Source organism: Muntiacus reevesi, chromosome 13, assembly GCF_963930625.1.
Source record: "Muntiacus reevesi chromosome 13, mMunRee1.1, whole genome shotgun sequence".
Lineage (NCBI taxonomy): Eukaryota > Metazoa > Chordata > Mammalia > Artiodactyla > Cervidae > Muntiacus > Muntiacus reevesi.
The window spans coordinates 19,716,043-19,734,084 of NC_089261.1; the positions used below are offsets into that span (position 1 = coordinate 19,716,043).

The 18,042-nt window shown below is 45.8% G+C and overlaps 1 protein-coding gene across 1 annotated transcript in view; it reads left to right on the top strand.

Annotated features, from left to right (window-relative positions):
- TMEM120B (transmembrane protein 120B) overlaps positions 1–18,042 on the top strand; it is a 43,370-nt gene that overhangs the window by 8,723 nt on the left and 16,605 nt on the right. Inside the window, exons 2-5 of the mRNA XM_065903767.1 lie at positions 10,033–10,151; positions 12,107–12,223; positions 15,282–15,341; positions 15,941–16,036. Coding sequence (XP_065759839.1) covers positions 10,033–10,151; positions 12,107–12,223; positions 15,282–15,341; positions 15,941–16,036 — 392 coding nt within the window. The remainder of the gene's footprint in view (positions 1–10,032; positions 10,152–12,106; positions 12,224–15,281; positions 15,342–15,940; positions 16,037–18,042) is intronic.

Here is an 18,042-nt window from a genome sequence, read left to right on the forward strand (position 1 = left end):
ACCAGACACAAAACTGCATATGATATGATTCCATTGATATGAAATACCCAGAAAAGACAAATCTGTAGGGTCAGAAGGTGGGTTAGTGGTTGCCAGGAGCGGGGAGGAAGGAAGAGTGGGGAGTGAGTGTGGATAAACACTAGAGACCTTATTGGGTGATGGGAAGTTCTGAAACTGGATGTGCTAATAGTTGCACAACTTGATAAATGTATGAAAATCACTTAAGTGTACACTTAAAATGAGAATTTTATGACATGTAAGTTATACCCCAATAAAATTGTTAAAAAATAATGATTTAGGTTCTTGCTTTGGTAGAAAAACACCCAGTTTGATTGTTCAGAGATACGCATTTTAAAGTGCCTGTTTAGTTACTGACTTGATGAAGGATTTAGCCATCGAGCTCTTAAGTTTTTGGCACCTTTACGATGACAGTGTCCAGGGCAAGAGCTTGGTAATGAGTCCAAGATTTATGGCTTCTCTTCTTACCTGGTGTGGTTAACTTTTCCCAGAAGGGAGGCTCTGTTCTTTGGCATATTAATCTAGATTCTGACCCCTGCCTCGTTTTTAAATTAGCTAATTAATTTTGACTGTACTGGGTCTTAGTTGTGGCATGTGGGATATTGTCTTCCTTTCTGCACGTGGGATCTGTAGTTGTGGCATGCAAACTCTTAATTGCAGCAAATGGGGTCTAGTTCCCTGCCTGGGGATCGAACCAGGACCCCCTGCATTGGAAGTGCAAAGTCTTAGTCAGTGGACCACCAGGGAAGTCCCTGACACTGGCCTCTTAAATGGAGACACTCAACCCAAATTGTCAAAGCCAAACAGAATAAAATGGCATTTGTTCACTTACATTAATTAGCACCTCAAAGGTGTACCACCTTCAGATATAAGCTGATCCAGGAGCTTAAATGAAACCATCAGGGCTCAGTTTACCCCTTCATCCTGTTTTCCTCACAGTTGGGTTCATTCCCAGGCAGCTACTGGCAGCCCCATTAGCTCTGGGCTCATATCCTGCTACCTTCAAAATGAGTGGCAAAAAGTTTCTTTTTTTTCCCCCTTTTTTCCAACAGTTCTGATCAAAAGTCCCACAACTGAGTGTGACTGGTTTTGAATGCTCCTCTCTGAGTCAACCAGCTGGGTCAAGTGGGTGATGTTCTGATTGGCCAGGCCTGGGTCATTTGCCCTGGAACCTGGGGCAAGGTCCACTCTGTTCCTAGGCAGATCTCACTGTCAGGGAGGGAGGATCTCCAAAGAAACTGCAGGGAATTAACCAGAAAGGGAGTAGCTGCCGAGCTGGCAAAAACAACAGAAGGCTTCCATCTGGCGACTAGTTGCGTTCAAGACCATAGGGGCTGGTTGGTTGAAAGGCAGGATTGGCTTGCCTCCGTGTGGCTCACTCCTGGAAAAAGCATCTCAAAGCACACGCCCAGTTGAGGGTTTTCTGGAGATAGCCTCAGGAGTGGAGGGCAGGGTCTCTGAGGGAAGACCGGAATTGTGTTCCTCACCCCCCACCCCCACCCTCTCCCAGAAACACCGCAAAGACAGTCCCATCAAGAGACAGCTGTCGTGAAATGGTTCAGCCTCTCTGGAAAATGATATGGCAGTTCTTTAAAAAACAAATTAAGCCGTGTGATTAATTACCATATGATCCAGAAATTCTGCTTCTGAATACACACATACACACACACACACACACACACACACACACACACACACACACACATCCCAAAGAATTAAAAGCAGGGACTCGAACAAATATTTGTACATCCATGTTCATAGTAACATTATTCACAATATCCAAAAGACGGAAGCAACCCAGGTGTGCATCGACAGATGGGTGGATAAAATGTAGTATATACTTACCGTGGGATATTGTTTAGCCTTAAAGAGGAAGGAGCTTCTGATAAGTTCTGCAGTGTGGATGGACCTTGAAGACATTATGCTGTGTTTAAATGTCAGGCACAAAAATATAAATACTGTATGAGTCAACTTATATGAGGTACTTAGAGGAGTCAAATTCATAGAAGTAGAAAGTAGAGTGGTAGAGGACTTCCCTGGTGGCACAGTGGGTGGGAATCCACTTGGCAACACAGGAGACACGGGTTTGATCTCTGTTCTGGGAAGATCCCACAGGCCTCAGAGCAACTAAGCCCTCGAGTTGTAACTACTGAGCTCACGAGCTGCAACTACTGAAGCCCACTTGCCTAGAACCCGTGCTCCCTAACAGGAGAGGCCATCGCAATGAGATGCCTGAGCACTGCAACGAAGGGTAGCCCCTGCTTGCCACAGTTAGAGAAAGCCTCTTCAAAACAGTGAAGACCCAGCATAGCCAAAAATAAAGAAAGAAGAAACTAGAGTGGTGGTTGTCAGGGGCTGAGGGGAACAGGAGGCTGAGTTACTGGGTGACAGATTCGGAGTTTTAGTTGAGATGTTGAAAGAGTTCTGGAGATGGATGGCAAATAATGTGAACATATTTGATGTCACTGAGTTGTACACATAAAATGGTTAAGGTGGTAAGTTTTATGTGTATTTTATTGCAATTATAAAAATGTCAATGATTAACATGGTAAGTTTTATATATGTTTTACCACAGTTGAAAAAAGACTGAGAGACAACTGTCTGGAAAAAGGACAGAATCCAAGAAATGAATTGATAATCTTCCCGGCTGCTTGTGTGACTGGCACAAGATGGAGTCAGCAGAGGCGGGGCATGGGTGAGGAATGCCCTGGGAACAGAGAGTGTGTCACTCTAAGGGCCTGTTTCCACTTCACGTTGTCCTCGAGGCTGACAAATGCTGAGCCTGGGCCCGAGGACAGGGTGGACAGGAGGTGTGGTCTCCAGTATCAGATCTCCCCTAGGAAGTGGCTCTAGCCAATGGCAGAGAGAAAGACAGAGAACTGTTAGGAATGAGGAATGACTGTATGCGCCTGGGGACACAATTATGAGAAGGGCCATGGACTTCAGTCTGAAGTTTTAAGAGTGGGCAGAAAATACCACCAGTGGAGCATTATTGTTGTTGTTGAGTCGCTAAGTTGTCTGACTCTTTGCAACCCCATGGACTACAGCACACCAGGCTTCCCTGTCCTTCACTATCTCCCAGAGTTTGCTCAAACTCATTTTCATTGAGTCGGTGATGCCATCCAACCATGTTATCCTCTGTTGCCCCCTTCTCCTCCTACCTTCAATCTTTCCTAGCATCAGGGTCTTTTCCAATGAGACAGCTCTTCACATCAGGTGGCCAAAGTATTGGAGCTTCAGCATTGAGTGAAGTATGGAGCATTGCATGTGTGTGTGCTAAGTAGCTTCAGCCATGTCTGACTCTGTGCAACCCTATGGACTGTAGCCTGCCAGGCTCCTTTGTCCATGGGATTCTCCAGGCAAGAATCCTGGAGTGGGTTGCCATTTCCTTCTTCAGGGGATCTTCCCGACCCAGGAATCGAAGTCGCATCTCTTAGGCCTACCTGCATTGGCAGGCGGGTTCTTTTACCACTACACCACCTGGGAAGCCCATGCAGGCATTAGGAAGTGCCTTTAAGAAAGTCAGTGGGGATAGCACTGAGAGTTGGTGAAGTGTGGGCAGCTGTCATATGCTGGGAGCATAAATTGGCACAGCCACTCTGGGGGCAGTTTGCCAAGATAGGTTAAAAGTGAAAACATGCCTGTACCCTATGACCCAGCAATTCTACTTCTCTTCCCCAGAGACACTTGTGTGTGTGCCCAAGGAGACTGTGCAAGGATATTAATCATTGTTGCATTGTTGGTTATTGTCAGAGACTGGAAACAACCTAAGTATCCGTGATAGGAAAATGGCTACATAAGCTGTTGTATGTTCATAGCATGAAGTACTGAACAGGACTGAAAATGAAGCACATCTATATATTCTTCTTCTTTTTTTCTTCTTTTTAATTAATTAATTTGGCTCTGCCAGTCTTAGTTGTGGCACACGGGATCTTTGATCTTGGTTGTGGCATGTGAAGTCTTAGTTGTGGCATGTGGGACCTAGTTCGCTGACCCCAGATCAAACCTGGGCCCCCTGTGTTGAGAGTGTGGAGTCTTAGCCACCGGACCACCAGGGAAGTCCCTATGTATGTATTCTTGTGTGGGTAGATCTATAAGACATATTATTGAGTGAGAAAAGAAGGTTGTGAAATCGTATCTATATTCTGATACTGTTAGTATATTTTAAAAAATCAAAAGTGTGTGCTTTAGGGTATAAGCTATGCTGCTGTAGCAAGAGATCCCCTAATAAAATGGTTTAAATGAGATAGCTTCTTCCTTTCTCACATAGTAGTTCAGACAGGTGCTGAGTGTTCCAGTTATCCATTGGCATAAAGCAACAATCCTTTTGCTCAAGGATTCTGGGAGTCAGGAATTTAGGCAGGGCATGGTGGGGATGGCTTGACTGTGTTCCACGAGGCCAGAGGCCTTAGCTGGGAAGATGCAAATGGTTGGGCCTGGAATTATCTGGAGGTTTCTTGACCCTCATATCTGCCTGAACTGAATGACAAGAAGATTTATCTTAGTTGTGGCTGTTGATCAGACTGCCGTCATGTGGCTTCTCTGTGTGGTTAGGGTTTCCACGCAGCATGGTGGCCTCAGTCATGGAACTTTTTGTTCCCAGAAGCTATTGTTCCAGCAAATAAGGTGCAAACCCTATGGCCCTCTGTGAGTTTTTCTCAGAAATGGTATAGTGTCAGTTCTGCCATTTTTAAAAAATTGAGATAAAGTTGACATATGTTTTAGGTATATAATATAGTGGTTATATTTTATTTATGATAAAATGTTGGCTATATTCCCTGTGCTGTACAGTATATCCTTATAGCTTGTTTATTTTCTGCAGAGTAGTTTGTATCTCAACCCCCCTCCCCCTGTATTGCCCCTCCCCCTTTTCTCTCCCCACTGGTAACCACTAGTTTGTTCTTTGTGAGCCTGTTTCTGTTTTGTTATATTCACTAGTTTGTTGTATTTTTTATATTCCACATACAAGTGATATCATATAGCATTTCTCTTTCTCTGTCTGACATATTACTAAGCATAATGCCCTCCAAGTCCATCCATGGCAAAAATGTCATTCTTTTTTTATGACTGCATAGTATTCGTGTGTGTGTGTGTGTACCACATCTTTATCCATTCATCTGCTGATGGACAGTTAGGTTACTTCCGTATCTTGGCTATTATAAATAATGCTGCTATGAACATTGAGGTGCATGTATCTTTTTGAGTTAGTGTTTTCATTTCCTTCAGATACAAACCCAGGAGTGGAAGTGCTGGATCATATGGTAGGTCTATTTTTAGTTTTTTTGAGGAACCTCCATACTGTTTCCACAGTGGCTGCACCAATTTACATTCCCACCAACAGTGTGCAAAAAAGGTTCCCTTTCCTCCACATCCTTGCCAGCGTTTGTTATTTGAGGTCTTTTCAATGATAACCATTCTGACAGGTGTGAGGTGATATCTCCCTGTGGTTTTGATTCGCATTTCCTTGATGATTAGTGATGTTGAGCATCTTTTTATGTGCCTGTTGGCGATCTATGGCTTCTTTGGAAAAATGTCTATTCAGATCTTCTGTCCATTTTTTAATTGGGCTGTTTGTTTTGGGGGGGTACTTCTGACATATTTTATTGGTCAGACCAGCCACAAGCCTACTTGTATTTAAGGAGACTGAAAAGAGATACCACTCCTCTGTGTGAAGAGTGCTAAAGGACTGGTGGTCATGTTTTAAAACAAGATCCAGGTTGGTTTGGCTGAGGAGGGCACTGTGGGCTCTGTCATTTGTACAAATGTAGCTTCCATTTCCGGTTTCAAGGTAACTGGATCCATTGTTGCCATATGCAAGCCAGGGAAAGAAAGAGTGGAGGGCAAACCGTTACTTAGAAAAATGTGGTTGCCTTGACATGTGAAAACTGAATAGCTAGAAATAGCAGGTGTAGTGGTTAAAAAAAAAAATGTAGTTCAGAACTTACATCACTTCTGCTTGCAACCCGTTGGCTAACACTTGGTTGTATTCCTACACTTAGCTGCAAAGGAGGCTGGGAAGTGTCTGTAGCTGGACAGCCATGTGCTGGCTATGTCTTGGTGGGGTCCTGTTATTAAAAGGAAGCCAAGGAGGACTTCTCTGGGGGTCCAGTGGTTGACTCTCTGCTCCCAATGTAGGGGATACAGGTTTGATCCCTGAGTGGGGAACTAAGATCCTACATGCCTCATGTGTCGCATGGTGTGGGGCTAAAAAACAAAAAACTGAGATGTAATAAATACTCAAAACTCATTATTTAAAAACAGGAAACAAAGGAGAATAAGTATTAGGGACAATTAGTTTTTGCAACAGTGAACATTTTTCTCACATATGTTAAGTGTGTGTGTGTGTGTGTACATGTATATATATGTATATATATATAAACAGGTCTATGTGGAACATAGAAATACATAGATACATAGAATATAGTCTAGAAGAAACTGGTAACAGTGGGTACTTCTGGAGAAGGGGGAGAAGACAGGATAGGGGTTTGTTCAAAGTCAACTCTAGCTGTAGCTGTAGTGTTTTAATGTTTAACAAGGATAATGTCCTTATGTTTACTTGTAAAATTAAATATTAATTCAAACTGAAGAGGGCCTGGTGAGCATCTGTCTGTTGATGTTGCAGTCTGGGTCTTATCTCACTGTATGGGGGCCTGACACCAAAGAGTGCCAGGAGGTGGTGTGGTGTTTTACCTTCCATTGCTGGGGACTCCAAATCCAAAGGCTTCACTTTCTCAAAGTCTGTGTAGTTGGGGGTCTCTCTGCGCCCATCCTCTATGTCCTGTTCTGGAGAGTTGGCTTTCTTACCCGCAGATACTGGTTGAACATTGAGGACTGTTTTGATGCTGAAGCCTCTTTCTGTACAGACTATTCATTCATTACAGGTAGGAAGCTGGTCACTGTACAGTGGAGAATGGTGGCAGATGGCCACCATTTCTCCCAAGCAATCAGAGTTAATATCACAAACTCCACGTCCCTTCTCATGGGAGACATTGAGGACCCAATGTCACTTGAGTGGCATGTCTGTCCTAGATGCATATTCAGAATTCAATCATGAGGAAATATCAGACAAACCAAGGCAGAAGGACATGCTCCAAAACAACTGGATTGAACACTTTAGAAATGCTGATATTCCCAAGATAGAAGTTGAGGAGCTGGTCTAGATTAAAGGAGACCAAAGAGATATGAACAACAATACAAGGCATAAGATGGAATTGGGCCCAGGGTCTGGGGAGAAATTGCCATCCAGAGATAGTTCGCAGGACTTCCCTGGTGGGCCAGTGGTTAAGAATCCGCCTGCCAGTGCAGGGGATACGGGTTTGATCCCTGGTATGGGAAGATCCCATACGCCAAGGAGCATCTAAGCCCGCGTGCCATAACTACTGAGCCCGTGCTCTAGAACCCAGGCTCCACAACAAGAGAAGCCACCGCAATGAGAAACACGAGCACTGCAACTAGAGTAGCTCCTGCTTGTAGCAACTAGAGAAAGCCTTCATGCAGCAACCAAGACCCCGCACAGCCATAAATAAGTAATAATAAAAATTAAAAAAAGAGAGTTCGCATCCAAACTTGAATTTGGATGGTATTTGAGGTCACAGTACTGTATTGTATCAAAGTAACATTTTCTGTATTTGATAGTATAAGAGAATGTCATGTCCTTAGGAAATATGCATTGAAGTATTTAGGAGTAAAGAAGCCTATTGTCTACAAGTAACTCCCAAATGATTTAGAACAGAAAGGCCAAGGAATGAGGATTCTGGGCTTTGCGGGCCATGTGGTCGCTGTCACAACTGCTCTTGCTCTGTTGTTGTGGTGCCACAGACGATACATAAATGAATGGGCATGGCTGTGCTCCAGTGAAATGGATATTTATTCATGGATTCCAGCGTTTCAATTTCATATATGTTTTACATGTCACGAAATATTCTTCTTTTGATCTTTTGCAACGAGACAAAAATCATTTCTAGCTTACTGCCCGTACAAAATCAGGTGGCCAGATTTGGCCGGTGGGTTTACTGATGCCTGATACAGATAAAGAACACACAACACTCATTCACACACGCACACACACACACGTGAGAAGAAAGCAAATATGTCATAATGCTAATAGTCAGTGAATCTGGGCAAAAGGTGTAGGGGAGTTCTTTGCACTCTTACAATTCTTTCAGAAGTGTGAGATTATTTAAAAATTATAAGCTAAATTTTAAAAAATGAGACACACTTTTCCTCTCTGGGGGCTCAGGAAGGAGAGAATGAGGAAACTGTGTAAATCTAGGGGATTGAGCCCTCTCAACTGGGGGCCAAAGGAGATATGCTCAGAGCATTCTTCCATGTTGCTCCTAAGTGTTATCTATTCACTTCATTGCCTTCATTTTTTTCTAATTTTCGGGCTTAACTTTCATATCTAGGAACCTGCTTGGCAGACATGAGAGTTTAGGCTATGGGCCTCACTGCCCATCCCTTTTTCCTCTCTCTCTGCTAATACAGTTCTCTACCACCCAAGCAAACAGCCACTTTAAATATGGCCATTGGATTATTGTTTTTAATTTTATGGTCCCTGTACCCTCATATTGTTTTCTTCAGATTGTTGGTGTTTGTCTTAGATTATCAGGACTCTGGAGGAAACTGGTTGTTTCCCTGCAAAGGGCAGTACCCAGGGGGAGGTGTGCTGTGGCAGTAATGTTGAGAAGATACTGTGTTCCATTCTCCCTGCCTTGGGGAGCACTGTCTTGTATTTCCTTTGGCCTTGTGGTCCTGAATGGTTATTTCCAGGAGTAAGATACTGAGTGTACTGGAGTGGCTGTGCCTGGGATAAGGAGGGTTGACTTAAAGGGAGGAGGTATGTCTTTTTCTTAATTGTCTTAGCAAGAACTGTCTTCATTGCCAAGATCAGAAACCCAACCCAAACTGGACTAACCAGAAAGGAATTTATTAATTCCGGTAACTAAGAGTGTTAGCATTGCATTCAGACTTGGTTAGTTAGATTCAAGTGCCGAAATGATGTTATAAGAATGCTGTCTCTTACCATGTCCCAATTCTGTTTTCCTGTTTAGCTTCATTCTTCTTTTAAAAAAATTATTTATTTATTTGGCTGCATCAGGTCTTAGTTGTGGCACATGGGATCTTCGATCTTCGTTGTGACATGGGGATCTTTAGTTGTGGCAGTTGCAGCATGTGGGATCTAGTTTCCTGACCAGGGATCGAACCCCAGCCCCCTGCATTGGGAGCATGGAGTCTTAGCCACTGGACCCCCAGGGAAGTTCCCAGCTTCATTCTTAGGCAGGCTCTCCACACTCAACAGCCCCAGGTGTGCCTTCTACCAGATTAACAAATCCAGGAGAAAGAGGGCATCTCTAAATTAATACTTGTAGGTGAAGTCCCAGAGCTGACTCCCATTGGCTCAGTTTGAGCCATGCATCCCCCTATGAACCAATCAGTTGCTGGGGGGATTGGAGAATACTGATTGGCCAGGCCTGGGTCACATGATCACCCTTGACATGGGCACTGTTAGCTCTACTCAAACCACCTGGACCAAGAATTGACAAGAGGTGGCTGGCCCCTCAAAGGCATGTTTGGTTTCTGTTCCCATCAGGAAAGACAGAACCTGCACAGGAAAAAAACAGCAGTTCCTTATTACACTAGTGCTGCCTTCCCAAATCCAGTCCCAGTTTTGTGTTAGATCTTTGATAGGTGTACTTGTATCATCTTAACTGTCAAACTGGATTCTATAGTCACAAAGAGCTGACTCATTGGAAAAGACCTTGATGCTGGGAAAGATTGAAGGCAAAAGGAGAAGAGTGCAGCATAAAATGACATAGTAGCATCACTGAATGAATTTGAGCAAACTCTGGGATATAATGAAGGACAGGGAAGCCTGGCATGCTGCAGTTCATGGGGTCAAAAAAAGTCAAGTCGGACATGGGACTTAGCGACTGAACAATAACATACTCCAACACAGGCAGACTGAAAAATAACCCCTTTATGTTCTCCTGCACACCCTGCTCTTTTATCCCTCAGGAAACTCACAGGATCTACAAGCAGAAGCTGGAGGAACTGAATGCACTCCAGACTTCGTGTAGCAGCTCCATCAACAAGCAGAAGACGCGACTGAAGGACCTGAAACTCACGCTCCAGAGGTAGGCGGGCTGCAACTCAGAGGCCCCACTGGCTTTTAGGGACAGAATCTCAACTCAAGACTGGCTTGAGCTGAGAATGGAAATTTTAATGGAAAAAACCAGAAGTGACTTCAAGCATCATTGGATCCAGGGGGGTCAAAGGGTGTTTTGAGGAATTTGGTTTTTTTCCTCTCAATTCTGCCTTCCTCTAGATTGGCTTCACTGTGTGGCTGAGATGGTCACTGAGATAGCCACCAGCAGTGCCAGGCTGTTATCCTCTTAGCCTTTCTTCCTATTGGCTTGGCCACTCCAGCAGAATGAGAGCTTGTCTTTCAGTACAAGTGCTGGGTGTGAGTCTCATTGGCTGGAACTGATCATGTGACCATCTGTGAACCAATCATTGAGACTCAGTTTATATAAGATTGGGGGCTTCCCTGGTGACTCAAATGGTAAAGAATCTTCCTGCAGTTCAGGAGACCTGGGTTAGGAAAATCTCCTGGAGAAGGAAATGGCAACCCACTCCAGTATTCTTGCCTGGAGAATTCCATGGACAGAAGAGCCACGGGGTTGCAAAGAGTTGGACTGAGTGACTAACACTTATATAAGACTTGGTCCTATGCTCAGTTTATGGACTTGGGGGATGGGACAGCTCTTACTTGAACTACTTGGGAGGGGGAAGAGGATGAGGCATAGTTCCCACAGGAAAGTTGTTATGAGAAGTCCTGTTGGGCAGGTAAATAGCAAGTATCCTTCTCTCCAGGCAAAGGGAGTTCACCCCACCAGGTCTCTGGTGTAGGGCGTGAGAGGTCTGGCATGCCTGGTGGGGATATACTTGAGCTTACAACCTAGTTCATTTCCTTACAACCTAAGGCCAGGATCACCTGTTCACTTCCTAGTCCTATGTTTTATGGTTTGGAAAGTGCTGTCATTCCCTGCAAGTGAAGGAGTCCAGTGGATGCTGTGACCCCCTAGGGATACAGGAAAACAGGCTCTGAGTGCCTTGTCCCTGGTCGCTTAGCTGGGCCTCCATTCCAGTTTATGATTCCTGAGCGATTCTTCCCTTCCCCCGTGGAAAATTTGGGGAATGGTTACTGATTATACTCCTAACCTTGACTGACGATTCTGGACATGGAGGCCCATTAGTCATGGTGAAGAGTGTGGATGGTTCCACATAATGACATCACCACTCTTGGAAAAACATATCTCACTGATAGGACTCCAGTCTTTTATCTGTCTAGGGTTTTTCACTCCTGGCACTGTTGATGCTTCTTTGTTCCTGGGGGCTGTCCTGTGCATTGTGGGATGTTGGGCAGCATCCCTGGCCTCTACCCACTAGATGCCAGTAGAACTCTCCACTCCTGTCTTGATAACCCAGAATGTTCCCAGGCAGTGTTCATGGTTTGGGAAGAACTCCCATCCCAAGTTTCCCCAGTTGAGAACCATTGGGTTGGAAGGTTGACCCATGAGTTAGGTTAGTTGACCCATGAGTTGTGACTATGACTTGTTTTTCTAGTTTTGAGATTAAATCTCACCAAAGAACAACAGTCAGACCTTGGTTGGTCAACTGCTAATACCTCAAAGCCTTTTTCCTGCCTGCACTCTTCATAACCTTCAGGTTATTCCTATAGAATAGCATGGAGAGTGGTATTGCCGGCCGATATCCCTGGAGCTCATACTATGTGTCAGGTATTCTAAATGCTTTACACTGCATATACTCACTGTATCCTCACAATGATATCATTTACAAGGTAGGTCTGATGTTATCCCTGTTTTTGAGGTATGGAAAATAAAGCAGAGAGGTTAAAGGATGTTTCCCAAGGCTGGCAGGGAGCCAGCATCAAACCCAGAGAGTACATCTGGAGAGCTGAGGTTGACAGAAGCATTGAGATGGAAAGATGGGGGGCAGTGCCTAGAGCTTCTGGATTCTTCATCCAGTCTGTGTAACGCTTATCTCACGCCCCCACCTCTGACCTCAGGTACAAACGCCATGCCAGTCGGGAGGAAGCGGAGCTCGTTCAGCAGATGGGTGCCAACATCAAGGAGCGGCAGAACGTCTTCTTTGACATGGAGGCCTACTTGCCCAAGAAGAATGGGTAGGAGCTGGGGACCTGCCCTCACACCACCAACACTGTGGGCAGATGCCCAGGCCTGGAGCACCTGGTCTGCGTGCCTCTGACCTCCCTGCTGGGGCTTGAGGAGGAAACTAGGGCAGGAAAGGGAAGGAAGCTTCCTTACATGACCCTCCATGAACCCAGGAGGGGACCTCAGCCCCTGCGTGTGGCAGCGACATTCCTGGAAGGGCTTTTTCAAGGAACCAGACAAAAGATCTGGTTCCCAGCCTCTGCCATCTGCCCGATGTCACCTGGGATCAAGAGGAAATGTGTTCTCTCTCAAGAGAACAAACATCTATTGAGGGCCCACTGTATGCCTGGCATTGTGCAGGGGGGCTGTCTTGACATCAGTCATTTCACCCTCTACAACCCGGTGAGTGAGATCCAGGAATCCCTGTTCTAAAGGTTCAGAGAAGTGGCATTAGGAAGTATCTTGCCCTGAGGGCTCAGACCGGCTTAGGGTGAACCAGGATGTGAACACTGGACATTCTGTCTCTAGAGCTTGTGTTCTTTCCATCTTCCTCCTTCAGAGAAGTCCTATCTCCTTCCTCAAGTGACATCTCTGCCACCTCGTTGTAGAGAGAGATCCTTACAGCGTTGTATTGTGACTTGACATGGGTGGCTAAACGCACGTCCCAGGAAGCACCCTGACTTTCTTCCCGGTTTGACCCAGCCTTGAGTCAGAGCCTTCTACCAGAGGCCTTCCTCTTGTCTTCTCCTTTTTGGCTGTGTTTGGTTAAAAACTCCATGCTTTGGGTGGTAATAACTTTCTACAGCATGAAACAGCATGACCTTCTTTTAAAGTCAGATTCACTCTCCCAGCTCGTCTCCCTAGTCCTCTGTCCAGTTAGGACATTAGTTAGGAATCCTTGGAATACAAATGACAGAAAACCCAACTCAAAGTTGCTTAATTAATAATAGGGCAGTTGTTGACACATGTAACTAAAAAGTCCAGGTGTAGCTCTAGGTAGGACTGGATGCTGTTAAACTGTGTCCCTATTTATTTGTTTTTTTTACTCTGTTTTGCAGTGTGTGAATTTTATTCTCAGGCAGGCTTCCTCCACAAGCTGGCCCCAGCAGCTCTGGGTTTGCATCCTACCTGCTTAGCACATCCAGTACAGAAAACCTCTTTGTTCTGTAGGAGTTCTGGGGAAAGTCCTCTTATTGATTCTCATTGGCCTAGATTGTGTTCCATGATCATGACTGACCCAATCAGGAGGTTGCACTGCTTTGATTGGGAGAACCTGGGTCATGTGCCTTACCCTAGAGCCTAGAGGGAAAAGTGATTCTCTGAAGGGAAATTATACTGCCCTTCTAGGAGGTAGGAAATATGTACTAGGTGAGAAAAATAGATGGTTTTTTTGACACTTCTGCTCTAGATACACAAGACTGGAAGTCCCCCTAGATTTTACCCATAGCTGGAAGAAGGCTTTTCTGTTACCTTTTCTCCTCTCAAACTTCTATGCATCCTTCAAAGCCCAGTTCACATGTTACTACCTCAGTGAAGTCTTTCTAAACCCCTCTCTCCCTCTTAACTTGTCTTTCCCTGAGACCTCCTAACCCTTTATTATCACCTTTATTAATTAGCATGTTAGGGGCTTCCCAGGTGGCTCAGTGGTAAAGAATCCTGCCAGTGCGGGAGCAGCAGGAGACACTGGGTTGGAAGGATCCCCTGGAGAAGGGAATGGCTGCCCACTCCAGTATTCTTGCCTGGGAAATCCCACGGGCAGAGACGCCTTGGGGGGCTACAGTCCATGGGGTTGCAAAGAGTTGGACATGACTGAGACTGCATGCACATAGCATGTTGGAGTACAGGCTGTTGTAACAGAAGCATCATGGCACAGTATCTCAAACATTCGAGGCTTTTATCTCTCACACATAACAGTCCAGAGGTGAGTGGGCCAAGAATGTTGGGCTCCTGAGGTCACCTAGAACTTGGTCCTTGCAGCTTGCTTACTACTCACCACTGCTTTAGGAGTTGTTCTCATCTGCATGGCCAAAGCTGGGTCACACCATCGCAGTCTCAGCAAGCAGGAAAGAGTCAGACTATGGAGGGCAAGCATATCCCTTTTTACAAAAATGTTTGCCATTTCCTAGTGAAGCCAAACACATACATACCATACAACCCAGAAATTCCACTCCTGGGTGTATATACACTCAGTGGAAATGAGTGCTGAACGTTCACAGCAAGGAAGCCAGACATAAAAGGCCACGTATCACATGAGCCTGTTTATACGAAATGTCAAGAATAGACAAATCCATAGAAACAGAAAGTAGATTAGTGGTTGCCAGGGGCTGAGGGAGTGACTGCTAGTGGGTAAGGACTTCTTCTTGGGTTGTTGAAATTTCATGTTCTGGGATTAGGTGACACTGATATTTGTACAACGTTGTTAAGTATACTTGAAACCAGTAAATTGTATAATTTGTTTTTAATGTAAACATTTTTTATAAGCTCACCTTATTCTTTATTTTTTAGATTGAGGTATACATAGCAATTTGATATTTCTGTACATTACAAAATAATCACCACTAAGCTGTATACTTTATTTTTTATTTTATTTTTAAAAATATTTAACTGCAAGGGAGGCTGGGAAACATGGTCTGTAAGCCAGCTAAAATGTCTCCTGACGGTCCTGACAGTTGCCATGTTCTCTAGTTAATCGTTTTCATTCTCATATGATGTGAGAACTTTACCGTTGAGCTTAGCACCTCATTTTATAACATCCGGTGCTCAGTGCCATGCTTGTTGTGCATGCATGCTCAGTCGTGTCTCACTCTGTGACCCCATGGACTATACCCCACCAGGCTCCTCTGTCCATGGGATTTCCCAGGCCAGAATACTGGAGTGGGTTGCCATTTCCTCTTCCACGGGATCTTCCTGCCCCAGGGATTGAGCCCCCGTTTCCTGTATTGGCAGCGGGTCCTTTACCACTGGGCCACCTGGGAAGCACTTGCCCTGCTTATTAATTTTGAATATTTTTGGTTGGGGACCACTCCTGGGGTTGTTAACATGGTGACCCTCACAGGTCTTTCCTTTCAGGCTCTATTTGAATCTGGTTCTCGGCAATGTGAACGTGACCCTTCTCAGCAACCAGGCCAAGTGAGTATCCCAGACACCCCTCCACCTGACTTTATGGAATCCGGGCATTTTGCTGTTTCAGCTTAAGAGAGATGGGACCAAGCTAGTGTTTTTGCACTAAAAAAAAAAAAAGTTCATAGCTGGGACTCTGGCTTTTGGTCTTTCCTACGGTCTCTTCCTTAGTATGTAGACCACATGGGGAAGGTTTCCTTCCTTCCGTTCACAGAGTCAGTACGTGGTATGGACTGGACCGCCAATTTTCCATGAGAAATGGCCGCCTGTCGCATTCCACGCCTTATCACACACATTCCTCCTGGGGCGTAGGCAGTCCTGCCTAACCCAGATCTATCCCATTTCCAGGGAAAATGGAGCTGTGGCTTTTCCACTTCTGTAGGTGGTTGAGGAGGAGACCCTGTCGCAGCTCCCTGCCCATCACAGGCTCGAAACCTTAAACCCAGGAGCCCAGGGACAAAAGAAGCTTTGCACACTGGCTCTCTTTCCCTATCGATCATCACCATTGATTTGAAATCTCTCCCTTAGTTTGATCTAGCAGGTCGGGAATCTGGTGGGGTGATGGTTTATAGTGATGTGACCTTTCCTGGGGGTGTCTGTTGCTGCAGATTTGCCTACAAGGATGAGTATGAGAAGTTCAAGCTCTACCTGACCATCATCCTGCTCCTGGGCGCTGTGGCGTGTCGATTTTTCCTTCACTACAGGTGATGGGGTGTGGTGGTGTGTGTGCAGGGGTGAGGGAGGAGGGCCATGGGAGAACAATCCAGGGTTTCTCTTGCATCTCCAGCATTTGGTGTGATGAGGTATAGGGTAGAGAAGAACCATTTCTTATGGGAAATAGCAGTTCTGTCTGCCTTACAGCCATCCAACAAATATCTACTAAATGGTTGCTAGAAAGGCCTTATAACGTAGTAGCTAAGAAGGAGCCCAGTGTGATCCATCCATGCAATGGAATATTATTTGGCCACCAAAAGGACTGAAATATTGACACATTCCGTAACATGGATGAACCCTGAAAACATGGTGCTGAGTGAAAGAGTCCAGAGGCAAAAGGTTACTTACTGTATGATCCCAGTCATGTGAAATGTCCAGAGTAGGCAAAGACTATAGAGACAGAAAACAGATGAGTGGTTTCCAGGGGGCAGTGGGGAGGCAAATAGGGAGTGACTGCTAAGGGCCACAGGTGTGGGTTTTTTTTTTTTTTTGAGTGGTAAGAATGTTCTGGAATTAGTGATGATGGATGACAACTTGGTGAATATCGTGAAAACACACTGACTTGTATCCTTGAAAAAGGTGAATTCTATGGTATGTGGATTGTATCTCAGTTACAGAAGTAAAGGTGGTAGGGGGTAGGATGGGGACCAAAAAAGAGGAAGGAAGGAAGGAAAGACTTCCTGGGTCTGAATCCTGTCCTCGAGACCTCCTGGCTGTCGGATGGGCGGGTTGCCTCTGGGTGCTTCAGTCTCCCCCGCTGTAAAATGAGGGTGACACCAGGCCCTGCCTCACTGGGGTGTTGTGACAGTTAGCGCATTAACACCGCACGTGGCTGTGCCCAGCGCCTGGCACCCAGTGGCACAGTCGAGAGGGTCAGCTGCTCCATTTGAGTGGAACAAGGGAGGTGAGCTGAAGCCACGATCCCCCAGGGGGTTTTGTTTCCCCCTGCTCTGGCCCTGGGTTTCCTGCCCTGAGGGGAGGCGGCCAAGTGTGGCTTGGGCATTTGGCCCACGTGTCAAGGGTTTATTTCCTGGCAGGCGCTTGGCTGGGAGTCCAGTTGCTGGGCTGCCCACTTGAGTGTCCAAACAAAGGTTCTTTCAGGCCCTGAGCCCGTGCCCGCCTGCTGCCTTGGGCCTGGGCCGCTTCCCTGGAGGGCAGAGGCTGCTCATGTCAGTCATGCCCGCTCACGTGCCCCCAGAAAGGGGGCAGAAGTTCTTGATGTGCCACCAGATTTCCTGGTGTTCGAACCTCTGGGGCCCTCAGAGGACAAATCTGTGGTGTGCAGTTGAGTGCTCAGGCTCACTGAGGGCCTGGCATCACCGTGTTTCCCATCCCTTTCTGTATTCATTTCCTGGGGCTGTCGTAACAAGGCACCACAAGCTGGGTGGCTTAGAACAATAGAAGTGTATTTTCTCATAGTTGTGGAGGCCAGAAATCTGAAGTCAAGGTTGGAATCATGGTTCGCAGGACCACGCTCACTCTAAAGACTAGAGGAGGAGCCTTCCTTGCCTCTCCCAGCTGCTGGTCGTGGCTGGCCATCCTTGGCATTCCCTTGGCTTAAGGCTGTTTCACTCTAGTCTGTCATTACATGGCCATCTGCCCTGTGGCCCTGTATCTCCTGGTCGTCTTATAGGGACACAGTCCGTGGGTTTAGGGTCCACCGTAACCCATTATCTCCTCATCTTCGCTAATTATATTTACAAAGACCCTGTTTCCAAATCAAGTCATATTCTGAGGTTCTGGGTGGATTTGAATTTGAGCCGGGGGGAACACTGTTTAGCTGACTACACCTTCAATGGCTTAAAAAAGGGCAAGGGTGGGGAGCTGGATGGTCAGCACATCTCTGAACCTCATTTCCTCATCTGTAAAATGGGAAGTTGTTGTTCAGTCGCTAAGTCCTCTGACCCTTTGAGACCCCATGCACTGCAGCATGCCAGGCTTCCTTGTCCTTCCCTACCTCCTGGAGTCTGCTCAAACTCATGTCCATTGCGTCAGT